The sequence below is a fragment of the Triturus cristatus genome, chromosome 3_1 (genome assembly GCF_964204655.1).
Source record: "Triturus cristatus chromosome 3_1, aTriCri1.1, whole genome shotgun sequence".
Taxonomy (NCBI): domain Eukaryota; kingdom Metazoa; phylum Chordata; class Amphibia; order Caudata; family Salamandridae; genus Triturus; species Triturus cristatus.
The window spans coordinates 458,520,076-458,537,898 of record NC_140583.1 but is presented as its reverse complement, the minus strand read 5'-3'; the positions used below and the strand labels follow the sequence as shown (position 1 = coordinate 458,537,898).

General features: G+C 41.4%; 1 protein-coding gene across 2 annotated transcripts in view; it reads left to right on the top strand.

Annotated features, from left to right (window-relative positions):
• The window catches only part of FSD2 (fibronectin type III and SPRY domain containing 2), a 674,971-nt gene that overhangs the window by 60,521 nt on the left and 596,627 nt on the right, over positions 1 to 17,823 (top strand). For both annotated transcript variants that reach the window (XR_014978815.1, XM_085644270.1), the window contains exons 2-4: positions 6,822 to 8,327; positions 8,418 to 8,513; positions 13,418 to 13,651. Coding sequence is in view for 1 of the 2 variants with exons in the window: in XM_085644270.1 (XP_085500396.1) it covers positions 6,903 to 8,327; positions 8,418 to 8,513; positions 13,418 to 13,651 (1,755 nt within the window). In the remaining variant the exon portion in view is untranslated. The remainder of the gene's footprint in view (positions 1 to 6,821; positions 8,328 to 8,417; positions 8,514 to 13,417; positions 13,652 to 17,823) is intronic.

The following is a 17,823-nucleotide window of genomic DNA, read 5'->3' as shown; positions in this document are numbered from 1 at the left end:
GTGTGTTGTGGGAGACGGTGTTGAATGCTGCTTATAGGTCGAGTAGACGACTGCATATCAGTCATGACCCTGTTCCTCATGGGAACTGTGCAGCATGAACTGCCAAGCCCTGTCTTCCCTGGAACGAAACACAAGCAATTCAGGACCGGTTTCTCCCAAGTTATGTGTTCATCAGCTAGGTACAGCTTGGATCCAATGACACAGTGAGTATGGGTCCCACGTCTGGTCATACCCATGCCTATTAGAGCAGTACATGAAACACACAAAAGGTGATGGGAGGCTGCTTGCAATAAGTCTAACTATTGGCAATAGCTTGGGGTAGCATTTCAACCCATCGTTCTTTTGCTCACCATGCCACCTCAGCTTGGGCCCAGACATGGGCAAATCAGTCTTGACCCTGTTCCTCATGAGAAAAGTACAGCCTGAACTGCCAAGCCAGGTCTTCCTGAACCAGAATGCAAACAACCTAGAACCGGTTTTGCCAGTTACAGTTTGGTTCCAGTGGCACAGTGAGCATGGGACCCACATCTAGGCATAGCCATGCCACTTAGGGTGGTATATGAAACTCACGAGGGAGGCTGATTGCAATGAGTCTAATCACTGGCAATACCTTGGGGTAGCATTCCAAACCATCATTCTTTTTCTCAGTATGCCACCTCGGTTTGGATCCAGCCATATGCCAATAAGTCTTGACTCTGTTCCTCATAGGAACAGTCCAGGCCGAACTGCCAAGCAAGGTCCTCCCTGAACCGGAACTCGGATGACCCAGGACCTGTTTTGCCCTAGCATGGGGGTCATCAGTCAGGTACAGCTTGGTTCGAGTGACACAGTGAGCATGGGACCCATGTCCCATCATGATAGAACATGTCATGAGTGATGCAACATGTGAGGTCATAAGCAGTGCACTGTGGAGGTGCAAGTTATAGCTAGCTGTGCTAACTATAAATGGTGAATTTCTTTTTTTTTTTTGTTCAAAACATTACTATTGTCACTCACATATTCACCTAATTATAACGTTACTGTAACCTTTGGTTTTTTCAGTGATTGTGTTTCCATAGGAAATGCCTTTTTTGGTTTGCTTATATCTTTGGCTCTGTTTGACGAATCTTCACACATTTTTGCCATTCATTTTTTCCACAAGACCAATATACACAACTATAGGCCAAACCGCGGAGTGGATTTGCACCAAATTTGGCAGACAGCTCGATCTTGATACAGATAAAGGGTCCTTTGTGATTTGGTGTAAATCTGTTCAGTAGTTTCTGAGCAATTAATGCTCAAAATCCTTGTATAGTTAATGCCATGGAGGCTCCGCAGGTCAGAGAGATCTCCTGCTGAGATCTGATTTGAGGCCACTACATCAACAATGATGTTGGGGCGGACATCTTAGGACTCGGGACCTCATCCCCAAGGGCCAGCTCAATTACTCTGTCTTGGGGAGCCCACGTCCGGGACGGAGTACTTTCCCTACCCGCACCAGCATGTGCAGGGAAACATATGTTGATCCCGCCTGGCGAGTGCATTTTTAAATCTACTGCCAGGCGGGAAAACAAATGCGTTCTCTGCCTTGAGGAATGCGGGTAGGGATAGCAAGTCTGCTCCCACTCGGCAGGATATTCAAACATGCTCCCACTGGGTGGGACAGATTTCTGTTTCATCACTGAGGGAGCAAACATAAACAGCTGCTTCTGCAGGAGAGGAGTAATGCCGGCTTCCGCAGTGTGCCCTAAGGCTCGTCCTACGGCCCCAAACTTGTGGTTTGTGGGTGACCCAGGTGGGCACTGGGGCACCCATCTATGGGCCGGGGGGTGGGGTTCCCTGGGTTAAAGAAGGTTCAATGAGGGGGCCATCTACCCTTCTCCCCTTATGAATGCAATCTGGCCCCGGGTTACGGTGCCCAGAGGCCTAATAAGGCTTGCAAATGGAGCCGTGCAGCCCCCTCCCTGTTTTTACGACATTTGGTCCCAGGGCATCGGGTGCTCAGTGCCTAGTAACGTAATGTTTTAAACATACAAAACCACTGAAATTCACTAGTTATAGTTAACTCTGGTAACTAAAACTAGTGCCCTAAGGAAGGTAACTATAACTCACGCCTTCACCATGCACTGCTCATTACCACACATATTACATTACTTATGACATCTTTGATAACATCACTGCAACATTTTCTATTAATTTATTACCAAAAAAATGTGAAAACTGGTACAAAGTTTTTTTTAATTCACAAACGGCTCATCTGTGAATCAGGTCGTTTGAGACCGCAAAAAGGCCTTTTTCAATGTAAAAGGGGCATGTTTTATTACCGATTCACAGTGGTATGTGTGAATGTTTTGCGGCCGAAATGCGGCCTCAAAATATTCACATTTTCCAACCTACTTCAAGTAGGTGAGGGATCCCCTTTGTAAATTTTTTTAAATAATTTTGTAAGCTCAGGCACTGTTCCCACGGGCAACAGCCTACTCTTAAAAAATTAAAAGAAAACTTTTCATTTTTCTCTTTAAAATGCATCCTGTTATCCGTTAAGGAAAACAGGCTCCATTTGAAAAAAAATGCTTTATTGAAAGCAATCATAGACATTGTGGTCAGCTGACCCCAGCAGGCCACCATCCCTCTAATTTGTGTGATTCCCAGTGGGTCTCAAACCAAGACCTATCTTTCGAATATTAATGAGGTAGGTCTATTTGCAACCCACTGGGAATCACTAACTGTGTTAAACACACATTTGCATTTGGGTTCTTGTGATTACCAAATAGTGAATCACAAAAATGTACTATTTGGTAATCACAAACACTTTGCTATGTAAATCATAGTTACCTTAGGGCACGAGTGATGTTACAAGTTACCAGAGCTAACAATAACTGGTAAATTGCAATGGTTCTGTATGTTTAAAATGTTATGTTGTCACTGAAATTCTCACCTAACTATAACATTACTTTAACCTTTGTTTTTTTCAGTGAATGTAGCTAGATATATTATGTATGAGTCTAGCCAAACCTATGACCTAAAGGGACTAATCAAAAAGCCTGATCTTCAGCTTCTTGCAGAATTCAAGAAGTGAGAAGAAGGCTCTCATGTTTAGCGGCAGGTTGTTTAACGCTTTAGAATCGATTTAGGAAAGTCCTGGCCATTGGATATGGTGTTCTGGATTTGTGCAAGTAGGAGTCCAGAAGAGTGGTAGTTTGTGAACACAGGTGTGCTTGTTGAAGTGTCCTGGGACAGTGTTATATAGTGTCCTGAAAATGTGGACGAAGAGTTTGTATTGTGTTTTTTTCTGTATGGAAAGACAGTGAAGCTCCTTCAGGTGTGGTGTGATGTCAGTGCAGCATAGGAGGTTGAGTTTGATTCTGGCACTTAGTTCTGAATGGTCTGCAGATTTCTGGTGAGTTTTTTTGTTGATCCCAGTATTGAGGGTATTTCTGTAGTCCAGCCAGATTGTGATGAAGGAATGCATGACAGTTTTACTTCTGCTGATTGGGAGACACTTCAAAATCTTCCTCAGCATCGTCAGGGCATCGAAAAATGAGGTGGCGAAGGCACTGATTCAGGAGGTCAGGTTGAGTTTGATGTGTATGATGATCCCGAGGTTCTTGGGTGGTGGGGGTGGCTGTTGGTCCTAGCTCTGTTGGTCAGCATTGTGAAGTGTACTTCCCGTAGACCACAATTTCAGTCTAGTCAGTGCACTAGGTTTTGTGCTAGCAAAAAGGGGAAAAGCTCAAAAGTGGAGTAGCCCTGCTGCCACAACAAAACAAATGTGTGCTGCTGGAATGACTGCCTGCATGGAGGAGGATGGGGCAGTCTATGAACACATTTGTGAAGATAGGAGGAAGCTGAAGAGCTTATCATTGCATAGACTGGAAGACCCGATCACTCAGGGGAATGACCTCTCACAACAAATCCTGAGTAGTACCACACTCCCCTGTAAGGGCAATCAATGAGTCATTGGAGCAGAAGGAAGGTAGGCTCAGTGGGTGAATCTCAGAGCAACACAAGCAAACAATGGTGTTTACATTAATAATTGTACTGGAGTTGTGCACTGTTGATATAGTGTGTAACAGATTGTGGGCATATTCACAAGAGCATTGCACCACCGAAGCATATCAATTTTGACAACACTCCAGTGGCTCAATGCCCTGCTCCATATTTACAATGCTGCGGTAAGCCACTTTGCATGGCTTAACGCTGCATGATATATATCGAGCCCTTTTGCACAGTTTTCTGCATCAAAGGGGCACGCAATGGGTGTTGTTCTGGGTATTCTACTGCAACACCCATTGCTTTTTGACACTGCCCCAGATTTACAAGGATCTGTAAATCTGTGCCGCAGCAAAAACAAATGACATTGAACAGCAGGTGTTAGAGTGGCACAACGAGGAGAAATACTTTCTCCTCGGTTTTTGCTCTCTCTATGTGTGCTGCTCTCTGCAGCACACATAGAAGGAGCAAATCTATATTAATTATTGTTTATGTGCAAGAAGGTGTTCCTTCCTGCACATAAACATTCATTCCTGTAATGCAGTCATCGTTGCAACATGCCGCAAGGGTGTCTATGTTGGCGCTAGGCAACCTTTTTTGCATTGCGCAAGGGAAAACACAGGGGTGCGTCATATTCTTGTGAACACTGTGCATCCCCGCATTTTTTTTAATGAAATAGTGCTGCGCTACTAAATTGCTTGTAGCGCTAGGCCATTTCTTTATAACTATGCCCTTGTGTCTTCATGTTAAACTAAATGATAAAACAGTTATTAAAAAATTGAGAACATATGTATGTAGATGATATTTATTAACAAATAATTCACAGTCCATGTATATTTGTGCACAATACACATGTAAGTGTCTGACCATGTAAATATTACTACATGTATGTAAATATTGGGTTCCTCAAAACAAAGGCAGTTGTGGCCCTACTGCACCGCACAGGTCAATACCTTATTTTTCATAAATAGTGCAAACTCCCTGAGGTACAACTGTTATCAAACCTCTAACCACATGGAACTGCAAATCTAAAAACAGGGAGGACAATCTTTGTCTTAAAGTATCTTATCAAATTAGAAAGCAAGTTCATCCAAACATCCAACACAGATGGTCAGGAGTCATTTCATATGGCAGTTTGTGGCGAAAAATAGAATGTCCGCGCACAGAAACTTTTTAGATTCATTATTCATATATCTTACAATTTCTCCATACTGTGTTCCGAAATAAATGGCCCAGCTAACATGTTTCGTCCCTGAAATGGGACTTCATCGGGCATCGGTTATAGTAGCAATCTCAATAGCAACTTGCAAGTCCACACAACCCTGTGGTGGCAATTCATATTAAAGCTGTTTGCAGGATACTAGTTCGGCACCGGCTAATCACTCGTTCATTCTGTCGGCAGCAAAGATGACGTTGCCTATATAGTTCTCGCTATGTACATGAGAATATGCTTCCATTTCTATGGAGTTACATAATATTTAAATATTTCACAAAATTTGAAAAATAAAACATTTAACAAACAACACTTTGTATGTATATTTATGCACAATACACATGTAAATGTCTGACCAAGTAAATATTACTACATGTATGAAAATATGCGTTTATATATGGGGGGTTGGTGCCTTATACATAAACTTTAGCAAGTGTGATGTGTCATATCTTCATTTATGTATATATATATATATATATATTGCTATATATTTAGATGAGTGTGCATCTCTCTGTACATGTATACATTAATTTTACCTATTGACTGAAAAGCAACCTCTGTCTATACCTCCACTCTCTCACTCATCCCAAATTTTTTTCCCTATTATGGACTACCAAACAGCCTTTCCAAACTCTTCCCTCCGTCATCCAATTCCTCCAACTTACAGGCCCACATATACTACTCCCAATAACACCTAACATCTCCTCTTTACTAACTCACTTCAATCAATCTATCCCTTTCAAAACAATACAATACATACATGAGATCTCAAGAGCACAAACATAACACATTTACCACAACTAATCCACAAGGAAAAGTAGCATGTTACTCACCGCAAACCACTTCAAAGCTTCATCATGGGTAGTAAGCACTGCATAAATACAACTTCCAACTACAGAAACAAATCTGAGGAGATCAAATACATTTTAAATTTAAATCTACCCGTCGTCATTCTAGTTTTATACATATTGTAGCTAAGAAATAGTAGAAAACTAATTTGGTTATCATATGGGGATTTTATACACAACTCTTTCAACAACATTACACTGAAAGTTTTAAACTTAATTAGTTTCGGCAAACTGGGACATGCATTTCCTCCATCAAACCTCATGTATTTGGGAAATACAGAAAGATGACTGAGCCTTACTTGAACTGCAAGCAGCAATCACAATGTATGTGTATAGTCTATTGTTGATAGCTCATCTGGTTAAACCTTCTTCATATTTTAATGGCACGTGGCAATGTTTGTGTTGTTCTGTCTTGATGGCTAAACCTCACAATGTTATCATGGGGTCAGTTAAAGAGATGATTTAGAAAGTGAGGAAACCTATCTCATTATTGGTACAGGCTGCAGGCAGAGTCTTACTTCACTAATCTACTAAATCAATTTATCGGTCAAACATTTGTAGATTTTTTTTCTAAAACATTAAGTATACTGCTCTTTTACCAGTTAACTCTTTACTTTAATGACTACAAATACTTGTGTTAAATTTTTCTTTCGAAGAAGTGTTAAGAACTTCAATTGGTTGAATACAATTTAGATTATTTTTCTAAAACATTACATATACTGCTCTATTACCAGTTAACTCTTTACTTCAATTTTTAAAAATGTTTGTGTTATATTTTTCTTTTGAAGAACTGACAAGAACGTTAATTGGTTGAATATACGAGGACTATAAAGTGTACAAAGAAAAAAACATCACAGTCTACTGCCATTATGTGTGATGAAACATCCACCGAATATGTGGACCTTTCTTACGTGGCGGCTGATGAGGAAACATCTGAAATGTCTGATGAATGCACTGAACCTGAGCCGGAGCCTGAACCTGAAGGTTTAACATTCTATCACATGGATCTCTACGAGTCTAGAGACAGACTAGAGATCTTTCCCGATGATCAATTCATGAAGATGGGAAGAGGTGCTGATTTGGCTGAAATAAGTGAACCTGAAGGAGCAGGTGGAAACCAGGCTCTGAGCGCAGAGCAGGCAGAACATGATTTACAAAAGGAATTGGAGGAGCTAGCCCGGCTATATGGAATAGAGGAAGACAAAGACATAGGGGAAGGCTTCTTAGGATATAGTGCACCAACAAATAAGGAAGTATCAAGTCGGCAGCCGCTAGTACAAAAAAATGATGTGGAACTTGAAAAAGCAAATATCCAAGTGAAGGAACAAGACAACCAAGATGAACACGTTGAGCAATTTATTCAAAAAAATAGTAAAGATCCTGACAGTGAAGAGCCGAGTTATGAAAAATCTGGAAATGAAGAACTTTGTGATGAACAACCTTCTAACGAAGATAATAATAATGAAAAACATATTAGTGAAGGCCCTTTTAAGGAAGAATTATGTCAAGAAGGTCCTTGCAGTGAAGAGCCTTGTAAAGAACAACCTTGTAATGAAGAACCACATAGCGAAGAGTATTGTATTGAAGAACTGTGTAATGAAGAGTCTTGTAATGGAGAACCGCATAAAGAAGAAATTTGTACTGAAGAATCTCATACCAAGGAACCTTGTAATGAAGAACCCCATAGCGAAGAGGCTTGTGCTGAAGCACCCCAGAATGCAGAACCTCATAGTGAAGAAACATGTGATGAAGTAACTTGTAGTGCTGAACCTCCTAAAGAAGAACCCAACAGTGTATCTTGTAGTGAGGAACCTCATAGTGAGCCTAGTATTGAAGAGCCTCCTGGTGAATCTTGTATAGGAAAACCTTGTGGAGAAGAATCTCAAGGTGAACCGTCAAGTGGAGAACCTCTAAATGATGAACCTTGTGGCAAAGAACCTTGCAAAGAAGAACCTCATGGCACGGAGATTAGTATTGATGAACTTCATAATGAAGAATCTAATAATAATGTAAATATTAGCAATGATATTATTCCTATGCAAGAGGACACTGGTGAGGAGCCTTTAGATTATGCCACAAACCAAAAAGAAGATCAGCTGACAGTTGACAATCAGAATATAGAAGATAGTGAGGATTGGCAAATGAACGAAGAGGTTGACCATAAGGATGAAGAGGAAATTCCAGATATTTACTGTGTTACCTGTAAAACTCCAATTAGAGCTTTTGATAAATTGTTTGGTAGCCATAAAGAACATGAAGTGTCCCAACTACCTAGTGCTGTGGAAGATGTCAAGGTAGATATCCCAACATTATTTTCCATTGTTTTTCTAAGCTTAATTCTCAAATGTGTTCCTTTAACTGATCAATAAAACATATTTTATTAGGATGAAATTCACAAAAATATGTGCAGATTGGAAGAACAGATTGCTCAGATGGAAATCTTTGCAAGTCACTTGGAGGAAATTTTCATAACAGTAGAGGTAAGAAAAGCGATGCATTGTGAGCAAAAATGTAATGTGTAGTGAAATAACTCAGCAATGCTAATTGCTTGGCTGTTTTTAACAACTCAAAACTGCTAACAATTCTGCCATCTGCTGCTCACAACAAAATATGGCTCTGACAATGTTTAAAACTGTAGTCCCTATACTTTATGTGTTACTTTACTGATGTTGCCCATTGATATTTTAAATAAGCTATTTTTTTTTCTACAGAAATAGATATCCAGGATTCAGCTTTCTAACAGTTAGCACACATTTTTGTAGAAAGTAGCATACCATGAGTGAATGGCTTTACTATTAAAATAGAGTAATAAAGTCTTCATGGTTGTAGATTACAAAATGTGATATTTAAAACTGCTATGAATAACTTTGACACCCAAATTGTGTTGCACTTTGCCCATTACTGCGAGTACTAATGATAAAGTAACCAAAACAATGCAACAAAAACAGATGCAAATGCATGCACTAATGCAGCCTTGAAATAACAATACACAGAACTACAATATCCATACATCTTAAGAGCAAATTTACCCACCCACTGACAGAATTTAGATCCACAAATACGAGCGAGAAGCATAGGGTTTTTTTTATTTTGAGTGCAGTATCTTGCCCTTTGGGGCTCCCTTCCCACATCCCCATAGGGTCAGAGAAAGCATCCATAGCTTTCTTATAACCCCACTGTTGTCTTGTTTCAGGTCTTAGGCTTTGAAGTCTGGCATCCTGTAATGGTGACCGTAAAGCAAATTTTCAGTTGCTGCCACATAAATAGATTGCCTTGATCGTCAAATCCTCTGACGGTTGGCAAACTACACTTTAGATTACAATGCTGATTCTTCTAATGTGATTTGATTATTTTTCAAATGTGTTACCCTTGGTCATCAAAGGCCCATGTTACCGCTTTGAAACACTAATGAAAAGATTTACTCAAAACCGAGCAAAGGCACACACTACTCTGAGTTAAGTTCTGGTTAAATTCCAAGTGTTGTAGTTCTGTTAAGCATTTTTATTGAAGCAGTTTCCTCTGGGAGATAACAATGAAAAAACAATTTTTTTGACCTGCCTTGATCCATCTTCCCACCCCCTGAAGTATCTGAGCAAAATGTATCAAAAGTTTCTGCAGATTTGTCAAATGGTGCCATCCCTCCGAGGGTGAATTTTTATAAACAAATCCACGTTTGGGGATCTCTTTTTGAAAAACCATAAACTTTGGTGCATTACCACCTAAAGAACAGCAGCCACATACCAAAATTGTGTGTCTCCACAGGCACCACCCTAGTGGAGGCACCTGTGATCACACAGAGATCACTGCTAGGCTGGGGTTGATCTCTAAATATGGTGGTCTTCTGTCACTGAAGGCTGCGGTAGTAATGCCCTCCGCCACTTTGACAGACAGAGTAAAGACCACAATACACTAAATCAGGCCCCACATGATATAGTTTAGACTGTAGAATTTTAGAAAATATACCCTTTACATTATTAAAAAACGTATTCTGCCGGTAGATGGGAAAGGTTTTGTTACGATTGTTGAGTGTGGAGAGAGGTCATGGCTCATGAGAGACTGGAATAGGTCATGATAACCCTCCTCTCTCTCCATAATGCTTGTGTGGTACCAGAATATCATGACAAAATTAATGTCTCTAAAATATTGTTTACATAAATATTACCAACACACAAAATGTGATGAAAGCAATGCTTGCAAATAGTCTAACCACTGCCAATCGCTATGGGTAGCATTCCAACCCACAGGCAGCAGTTTGGGCTGGGCAATTCTCATTCGAGTAGGGTCAAAACTGATTTGTGTACGGCTGGGTGCAAACTGATGTGGCATGGTGGGCAAAAACACAACGGGCCAGACCGCTACCCTGAGCAATTTCCAGTGGTGTGACTTATAGAAAGCGTTCCTCCCATCACCTTTAGCTTTTTGATGTAATGCCCTAAGTAGCATGGGTAACCCCATACGTGGATGCCATTGTCACTATGCCACTTGAACCAAGCTACACCAGACTGATGAGACCCTATCAGAAAAATACCAGTCTTGGATATTTTGTGCTATGTTTCAGGGAGGACCTGCCCATGTAGGCTGAATTTTTCCTATTAGAACGGGGTCAAGACTGATTTGCATATGGCTGGGTCCAAACTGAGGTGACAGGGTGAGTAAAAGAACAATGTGTTGGAATGCTACTCTGAGCAAGTGCCAGTCCGAGTCTGGGGTCTAGATGATAAGCCAGGAATTTGGTTTCTTGTGGTAATTGAGGACTGAGCAAAATGGCTCTGATATGGAAGGTTAGGTCCTTCCAGGCCTTTGGTGCAAGCTACATGAAGATACAGCCTTGGGCTCTGGCTCTGTGGATGTGGGGGATTGGGAGCAAGCAGGAGATTGAGCGATCGTAGATTTCTGGTCTGGGTGTGGAAATTGATGAAGCTTTTGAGGGTTGCAAGCCCCTCAATGGCAATGTTAGACCTAGGTGTAAACTTACCCGTGAAGGGGTAAATCCTCTTATATGAGGGTAAAGTTACTACTAGTAACTGTACACACATAGCTGAAGATCACGACCACCATGGCAGATATCTAAAATCTGTAGAATAAATTTCCAGGGTGTGAAAGGATTGGATCGGAGTATGGGATTATCCACAAACAAATGTTTTGTGTTTGTTTCTGAACGTCAAAGGCAAACCCTGTCTTGCACGTCCCAGTTCCAACCCTTTCATGTGATTTACAACTGTGTATTTCTCCACAATAATAGAGTAGGCATCCTCAGTAGTAAATCCTTGCCAGGAATCTCTTTGTAATTTGCTGACAGGTATAAATTGAGGTATTTTCAGCCGCTAGTGCCTTCATGAGTAGGTCCCACATAAATTTCCTAACTTGCTTTTTCACACATATTGTGAACTTTTTTATTGATTTCACAACATTATAAAGTTCATTTAAAAACCCCTTGACTATTCCATAACTATTGGCTAAAACACCAAGAGACCATACGACCATACAAGACCATATGTGGATTGCATGCATTATGAATCATATATACATAGGGACTCCATACGAAGTCGGGCCGACTCACGTCTGCCTGAAACCATTGCGGTCTCGGGACTGACCGACCTCTGGTCGGCATTCCCCACACTGCTATTACAATGCAACTGCACATGGTGCGGTCACATCCTCCCATTTCTCTATGGATGATTGTGCTGCGGCCGTAAACTGGCTGCAGCGCAAGCGTCCAAGGAGAAATGGGAGTTTTTGTTAATTCCTGCACTGCGTGGCAGGCACCGCACGGTGCCTGCCACTCGGTGCACGGATTAACAGGGGGGCACCATATGTGCCCCCCAGGACATCAACTGGAGCCCACTTATGCAAGGGGGCCCTGCTAGAGGCCCCCAAAGTCACTTTTCAGAAAGCCTGACAGAAAAAGTCTGTGGGAAACCGACATCCTAATCCCGATGGTGGAAACGCCGTCCCTAAGGGTCGAAAGTGAAGCTGAAGATATTGGTCGGACTGACATCAAAATAGAGCCCTTAGTGTGTATTTTTTCAAGTCAAAAGCATGTTAAATCTGTGTAGTTTATTCATTGGTGGGAAAAGGAAGGGGGCAGCAGAGGTGGAGAAGAAAAGGCCAGTAGAAGCGAGCCTTATGGGGACTAACTAGTTAGGTGACTGTCACAGCTCCCAGAGTCACAGTGCAGTCCCAGTAGGCCTTGGGCTGAGAGTCGTTTATTTCTCTGAGATCAACAATATGGCGCGGATGCTTCAGAACACAAAGAGAATGATGACATTAGCTGAATAATGAAAAATCAATGAGCACGTTTATTTAATTTACTCCTAAAATTTCATGATATATAACTGAAAAACTGTTCAAATAAAATATATGCTGATATGTCAAGGGCACCTACCCTTTAATCATCCCCTTCATTATCCTGCATGTGAAGGTGTGAGAGCAGCCTTTGGGTGTGAGGTAGAGCTACGTAACGTTCAACTACAGAATGATTAGGAATATAAAATGATTTACACTGCTCATATTTGTAACTCCCCATAATACGAGCACCTCTCCTTTCTTAATTCTCGCAGGACCCAGGGGCATTTTGGTTTCACCAAAACGTTGTATTCAGCTGCAGAGTAACCAGCTGGTTGGTTATTCCAAGGAGAAGGCAGGCTATTTGTGATAGAACAGTATTAATCAGCTTGGAGATTAACAGAAATGTTTGCTACAGACATAAAGAACTAAAATAATATCCAAGTGGTCAAATAAGTTAATTTCATATTAATCGTGTGTGCGCGTGCGTGCGCGCGCGCGCCTGCATGCCTGCCTTCTTGCCTGCCTGCCTGCCTGCTTGCCTGCGCTTGCCTGCCTGCTCGGGGCATTCATGAACGTCGGCCTGCTTGATCAGTGTCATTTATTAAAGCTTCCTGGGATCCTGAGCAAGACATATTTTGAGGCCCCGTGTTCCGAACAATCTTGAATGTTATTAGCCATTGTCTGCTAACTGAAGCGAGCACAATGCCCAAAAATATTAAACTATGTTAAACTTTGAAAAAAAGAATCACAAAAAAACAGCTGGTGTATGTCTTCCGTGGGGTCCTAAATATTCTCAAGATTACACTGAACAGAGGGAAAAGTTGAGATAAAGAGACAGGCCTGATATAGAGAGAGACCACTAGGGCTCCTCTGAAGCTGTGGGCCCGGGCCCAGTGGCCTCGAGGTGACTCTGGCTTACATTCGTTTGTGATGGATTTACCACAGAGTAGAATTAAAAACAGCCCTACTTTTGCACTGGCAAAGGTTTGTGATCCCTAGTTAGCCTGTCAGTGCATTCATAGTAAGCCATCAATAAATGCTGCCAATTATACACGTTTTGATGATTCACTTATTAACATGATGCAACATTCCACAGGAAAATTTTGGAAGACAGGAGCAAACCTTTGACATGCACTACACTGAAATAATGCAAACTCTTGCCCAAAGATATGAAGAGAAAGCTCAGGCGCTGGAGGAAGAAAAGAAGCTGAAGCTCGAAGCGCTATATGGGCAGCTCGTGGACTGCGGAAAGACTCTCGACACGTCCAAGGATCTGATGGAAACTATTCAGGCGCTGTTTAAGAGCAAAGACAAGGTTGCTTTTGTAAAGGTAAGAGAGCCAGCGCAGAGAAGCTGTAACTCGCGTCATTGACTTAGTAATGCTACATTGTAAAGCAGAAATGATTTTCTCAGGTTGTAGTGAGATCAGTTAATTTAGCTTCACCCTTGGGTATAAACGTGCACTTTATTTTTTAAATACGTTCATCTATATGTATGCGAAACAGATTACGAACTGCATATGAGAATGTCTGAAAAAACGACTGCCATTAACATTCAGAAATATATGAATGGATTTCCAGTACACAGCGATATTCCTGAGCTGGACGTTTCAAAGGTTCCAAGTCTCTATTTTGGAATTCAAAACTCGGTTGAAGAAAACTAGCAATGGTTCTTGTGCTGTTGTGTTTTTTTCTGAAAGCATGTGTCATCATGATGTGAAAAGATTATGTTTTTCAGGTACATTCATAGGTTTAATTTGAAAGGACCGTTTTCTTAAAGGAAAATGCTGCTCACTTGGTTGCAAAGCAAACTATACAATTTTTCCCGTTTTGCGTTTCAGTGACCTGTCTATTTTCAACACCTTCTCTGACTTTCATTCATGCCCCTGTCCCACAAAATAGAAAACAATGGTTAATTTGTGCCGGTGATTGCTGGTGGCCGTCACTGGTGCTTATTTCAGGGGAGCAGGATTCTTTTATTCTTCCCACAGACAGTGCCCTGACAAACATGTGCTTGTTTTGGCCCTTCACAAGCCTCTCAGGCACTCAGTTATTGACATGGGTGCACCTGTTATATGGTTCCCATTGGAAAAGTTAGGACTGTGTATTAGGACAACAGGACTTCAAAATACAAGGACTTAATCCATCGACACCATCGGGAACTGTTGGCCCAATTCCTAGTTACCTCACAGTGGCTCACCCAAACCCCTAACTATCCTGGGGTGGCAGATGATTTTGCCAACCTCAAACATGGCTTTGATCCCCAAGGGAATCATGGAAACATATCTTACCCCTTTCATTGTTTACCTATGCATGCCCATGGTAAACACAAGGGAAAATACAAATAAAGTTTTTAATACATTTATTGAAGCAATCGTAATGTTGCATAGAAAGAATGAGCTGTGATAATTAGGCAGATAAAACAGAGCAATGTAACCAGCATTATTAACATGGTGAAGACAAGTACCAGTCCAACCATGGAATATGATTTCTATATATGTCTACCTATCACTACCCCTACTCTGAGAGCATAGTGGGTGTACCCTCTGCCCGATCTCTTAGGTTAGCCTGCGCTCCATACCTGGATAACTGGACCAATGAATCGGCCTGATGTGGAATTGCCAATCCCTCTCTGTAGGATTGAAGATCAGCTTAAGCGGAGCCTCATGCCAAACACAGCAGTTGTTCTAGGATAGTCATAGTCGGAGTGTCCCTTTTGCCCATAAAGGGACAGTGCACTGTTTATATAATAAAACCACTATGCAAGAGGTACAGCTCTGATGCAATGATATGTCTAGATGTTATTAGCGGTCTCCAAACCATCCACACAAACACTAGGATATCTTTTCTTAACCTTGAACAAAGTGTACTGACAATGTAGCAGAAAAGGCTTAATAAAAACAAGCAGCATGTGCAGTGTTTTCTCAGAAATAATATTGTGCAGGCATAATCTAATTAAATAAACTTTTTTAAATTAAGTCTGCTAAAACGAATAAAACTAAAAGGAGAACCAAAGTGGGTTTAAAAGGGCCTCACTACACATCTGTTAAGTGCAGGATAGATGAGGACAGGTTGGGAAGAAAGAGACCAGATTAGGTTACAGCACCCACTTATTATGGCTTGCTTCATCATTGGTACCTTACTCCTCCGATAAAATAATACTATCAAGATACACTCATCCCCCAGACCCTAAACATGGGATACATGTTCCCTTATCCTTTACCCATTATTGCCTTAGCCTGTAGCCCTTGCCTTTTCCCTTAAGGCCTTACCTTTATCCTTCATGTCTAACCTTATACCCTCCCCCTTTACTCCTAACCCCTGCTCTCCTTGTCCGTTTACCTATATCTCAGTACCTTAACCATTTGTCATTAATCTCTTTCACTTACCTTAAACCCGACCACTTACTCATTTAGCTCATCCTAAAAGAAATTATGTTATAATATTACTGATACATTTTTTATTGTATGATTTACAATGAAATGACAAACAATGAGATGTCTACGATGAAATTGTAGTCAAGGAGAAATGGCATTGCAATTAAATAGATGCAAGGAAATATTACGTAATACCTTGTTCACAGTAGTTAAACTAGGATCATACAGCTGTGAGGTAGTTGAGTAGAGATAGTCTTAGTAGCTTCAGGAGATTCTGAACATATTAAAGTCTGAGGATGGTGGTGCATTAAATTGCAAATTATTAATCAAAGGAGCAGTAGTTTTCTAAACTAGAATAAACAGGCCCGTAGCGCATAAATGGGATAGAGACCAATGCCTGCTTTTGTGTTTGAAAGTTAGGTTTGTCTTACAAAACTTTAAGAATTCGTTATCTTTGGCTCTGCATTACAATGTTAAAGACAGATGATTAAAAATATTTCTATTTTTAATACATTTAATAGTAGCAATTTGTAGTAGTTTAAATATGCAAAGTTTGTACTTATAAGATATGCAAATATATTAAATGGCCTTTGATAGAAAATGGTTAGAAGGGATTTGCCAATCAACTACATTTGAAGTTAATTGATTAGTTAAGGGTGTGGTGTTTGCGAACCGGTGTAATGATTGAGATTTCTCAACTGGTAGTGTGAATAGGTTTAAGGTAACATTATGGAAATATATATTAGAAAAATGAAACATTTTCTTAAAAAAAAAAAAAAGAATCCCTATTGGTGTGTTAAAAAAGTTTATTTTAAAGTTCAGTAAAGTTAAAGCTGGGGGAGTCCCATATATGAATGAATGAATGAAGGAAAATTTATAATGCGCAACTAAGCCAAAAAGGCATCAAGGCGCCTAATACAAAAGGATCAAACAGACCAGGAACCAGAACTATGGGTAGGCCTTTGCAAAGAGCCACGTCTTTAATGCCTTCCTAAATGTAGCAATCGTGTGTTGAGTTTTAATTTCAAAGGGGCAGGTATTCCACAGTTTTGGGGCTAAAGACGAAAAGGCCCTCCCTCCCCACTTAACTCTTCGAAAACGGGGAACTGAGAGCAAATTCTTTCTCGAGGAGCGGAGGTTTCTGGCCGGGACATGAGGTACCAGCAGGACCTTCACCCCCTCAGCTCCCACGCCGGATAGAGCACCATAGGTCATGCAAAGGATTTTCAAAATGATCCTGTCTTGGATCGGAAGCCAATGCAGACTCTTCCTGGCACCGGTAGCTGAGGAAGTCCTGGGAGCATTAAGCACAAATTTAGCTGCCGCATTCTGAGCTGCTTGCAAAACCGCCACAAGGCCCTTATTTATTCTGGCATAGAGAGCATTGCAGTAATCAAGCCGCGAGGCGACCAGTGCGACAACAATCTGTTTGCGGGCATGCGGAGCCAAATAATGCCTGATTTTCCTCAAGATTCTAATAATACCCCAACAAGTAGCAACGGTCCTATTAACCTGCTGCAACATGGAGAGGGCAGGATCGATCAGAACCCCCAGAATACGAGCCAAATCCGTGGGTCCAGGGCACACTCCAAGAGAAGGGGACCACCACTCAGAGGACCAGATGTCCCTATTTCCACCAAAAATAAGAACCTCGGTTTTTTCTCCGTTCAGCTTTAGTGAATTGTAGATCATCCACTGAGAAACTGCCTCCATGCAGTTCCTGAAGCTGAGTGCGGAGGTACTGCCCGAGTGGGAAAGGGACACCATAATCTGGGTGTCGTCGGCATATGATACCACCTCCATCCCATAAGATCTTATTAGCTTAGCAAGTGGGGCCACATAGATGTTGAAAAGGGTAGGACTTAAAGCCGACCCCTGGGGGACCCCACATTGAACAGGACGGGATGGAGATAGGTATTCACCCAGTTTAACCCTCTGTTCCCTCTGGTCAAGGAAGGAGGCCAGAAGGCTCAAAGCCGAACCTTCCACCCCTACCTCCCTAAGGCGAGATATTAAAACAGAGGGAGATAGGGTATCGAAGGCGGCTGTCAAATCCAGCAGGACCAGAAGGGCGGTATGGCCCTGATCGACGTCCTTACGGATGTTATTAAACACTACCGTCAGGG